Raw genomic sequence first — 2,172 nt, 5'->3', positions numbered from 1 at the left:
CCTGTGACACGTGTTGTGCTTCGTTGAGAGAACAGATATAAACTTGCTGAGATGTTGCGGCATCCCTTATAACATGTCTATCACAGCGTCGCAGTAGCAGTTCACCAGCTGACTATTCCGAGCGAACACTCAAACGTCTGCGGGCATAACAAAGTCACGTTTTTGCAATCGATGACGCTGCTCACATCGTGGCTCAGACGTTCCAGGCCATGCTTCACTGCTGGCTCCCCCGATGCCAAGATGGGGACCGACTTACTCTGGCATATTTGGCGTGCTTTCATTGGAGGCTACTTAGAGTCCAGAAAGAAGCGGGCCCCTCGTCGGCTCAGCGTGGAAGTATCGTCGCCGTTGTATGGACCGGTAAGGAGCGGCGGCCGGCGAGACCCTCGGGCTCCGGGTCGTGGAGGCACCATCGGGCAGATGGCGAGCATTGGTCGACGATTTTGTGTGGTCAGGCACGTTGCCCCCCGCTGGGGGGGTCTAGGAGTGTAGTCAGAAAGTGACGATGGTCCGCAGCTAAGGTCGGTCGATGCTGTCGATAGGGACAACGGAGTGTAGTGTGTACGGCAGTCCCGGCCCCGCCTCTTGCAGGCCAACGCTCGTCTTGCTACCCGCCCCAACGGCCCGCGAACTTGCCCGCGGCATGTGAGCTAGCGTGCTAGTGTGGACGGCGGCGTACTAACAACACCTATCAGAAAGAGCTCACGTGTAGAAGATCGGCTTTTCAGATGATGTGGTGCTCAGCATCCCGAAACCGTATCCGAGGGTTCCTTGCGCCTTTCCCAAACTGGCTCACAGCTGGCCACATACCCGCCGTCGGCCTTCGGGTACGCTGGCCTTCACTGCGTTTGTAGCGACTTTGCCGACAGTCTGCTTATCGGTTTTCCTTCAGTCCGAACTCTCGTGGCCCTTAGTCGATGACTGGGCGGCTTCTCTGGGTTTCCCGAAACACGCGCGTGGTTAAGTTGAAAAAGCTTTTGCGGCTGGAGGCTTCCGGGACGACCGGGCCAACGACATCCAGGCGGAACGTGAATGTGCACCATTTCAGCTAACCCGCGGCTTTCCAAGTGAGAGATTCGTCGACTTTCTGGCTGACATCCAGGCAGCTGTGTCTTCTTTCGAGACGCTCTCCTTGAAATGCATGCCCTGGTCCGTAGAACAATGACGCGTTGTTGACCGTCTGAGTCATCGGTCCAACCGGGGCCACGAAGCCACGGCCGCAAGTCGGGTAACGCGAATCTCATCGCGTTTTTCTTTTATGCTGGAAAGGCGTGCACGTCTAGGTTGACAGCCCGTCGTGCTCCTTGTAGAGGACGACCTCGTGCGCTAGCTTGCCCGTCAGGATTCCGGCCGTGCCCGGCACAGACCCCTCACGTTGGCGATACGGAGGGACTGCTGAAGCAGGGCCGAAGGTCACCACACCCGACACATTCGCCAAACAGCGTAGAGCCCAAGCGAGGCAGTCATCCCTGCTCCCGTATTTTCAGTTCCGGACGGTCTGGTGGCGGCGACCAGCAGGCAGGAGCATGGCAGCCCCTGCCGTTATCGCTGCAGGAGCCCTCCTGTTTTGGGTGGCTCCGGTTTCTGGATTCGTCAACCTCCCCTCTCAGTCATCGTGGGTCTGTCGCACCTCTGAGACTGGGCAACGCTGCGGGAACAGTTTCGTGAATCAGGTGACGAAAGAGAAAGGTGGAATCTGCAGAGCTGGCAATTGCTGTAAGGATGTGGCTGTTGGTCCAAACAATGCCCTTGGAGAATTCTGTGCTGCTGACGACGGGAGTAACTGTAAGTCAAACTTCCTGGAGCAGTTTAGCTTCGGTAAGTGTAGCCTAAAAGAGAAGTGCCACATGTGCTCCCCGCATTCCGTTTGCAACTTCGACGACTCGGCAAACGGAGGTGTGTGGTGTCAGTGCGTTGCGCCGGGGGTGGGCAATGGAATAACATGCGACAAAGACCCCTGTTTTGGGAATCCGTGCAGTAACGGTATCTGTTCCCGCAACCCCGATCAGCCTGACGACTTCTCATGCAAGTGTTACCCGGGGTACACGTTTTCGGGCGACGAACTGGGAGCGCTCAAAGGCTGCGTTAACGCTTGCAGGACGGGGATCTGCGGCGATGGAGCAGCTCACTGTTTGAATGGTGAATCTACACACATGTGCCTGTGTAAGGAGG

General features: G+C 57.1%; 1 protein-coding gene across 1 annotated transcript; it reads left to right on the top strand.

Annotated features, from left to right (window-relative positions):
• Positions 1 to 465: 465 nt before the first annotated feature.
• Positions 466 to 2,172, top strand: CSUI_006437 (egf family domain-containing protein; the record flags this gene model as incomplete). The annotated part of the gene is made up of 1 exon (XM_068066597.1): positions 466 to 2,172. A coding segment is annotated over exon 1 (646 nt), but the record flags the coding sequence as incomplete, so codon positions are not given.

This window comes from Cystoisospora suis, assembly GCF_002600585.1.
Source record: "Cystoisospora suis strain Wien I chromosome Unknown contig_3262, whole genome shotgun sequence".
NCBI classification, from domain to species: domain Eukaryota; phylum Apicomplexa; class Conoidasida; order Eucoccidiorida; family Sarcocystidae; genus Cystoisospora; species Cystoisospora suis.
This window is presented reverse-complemented; position numbering and strand designations above follow the sequence as displayed.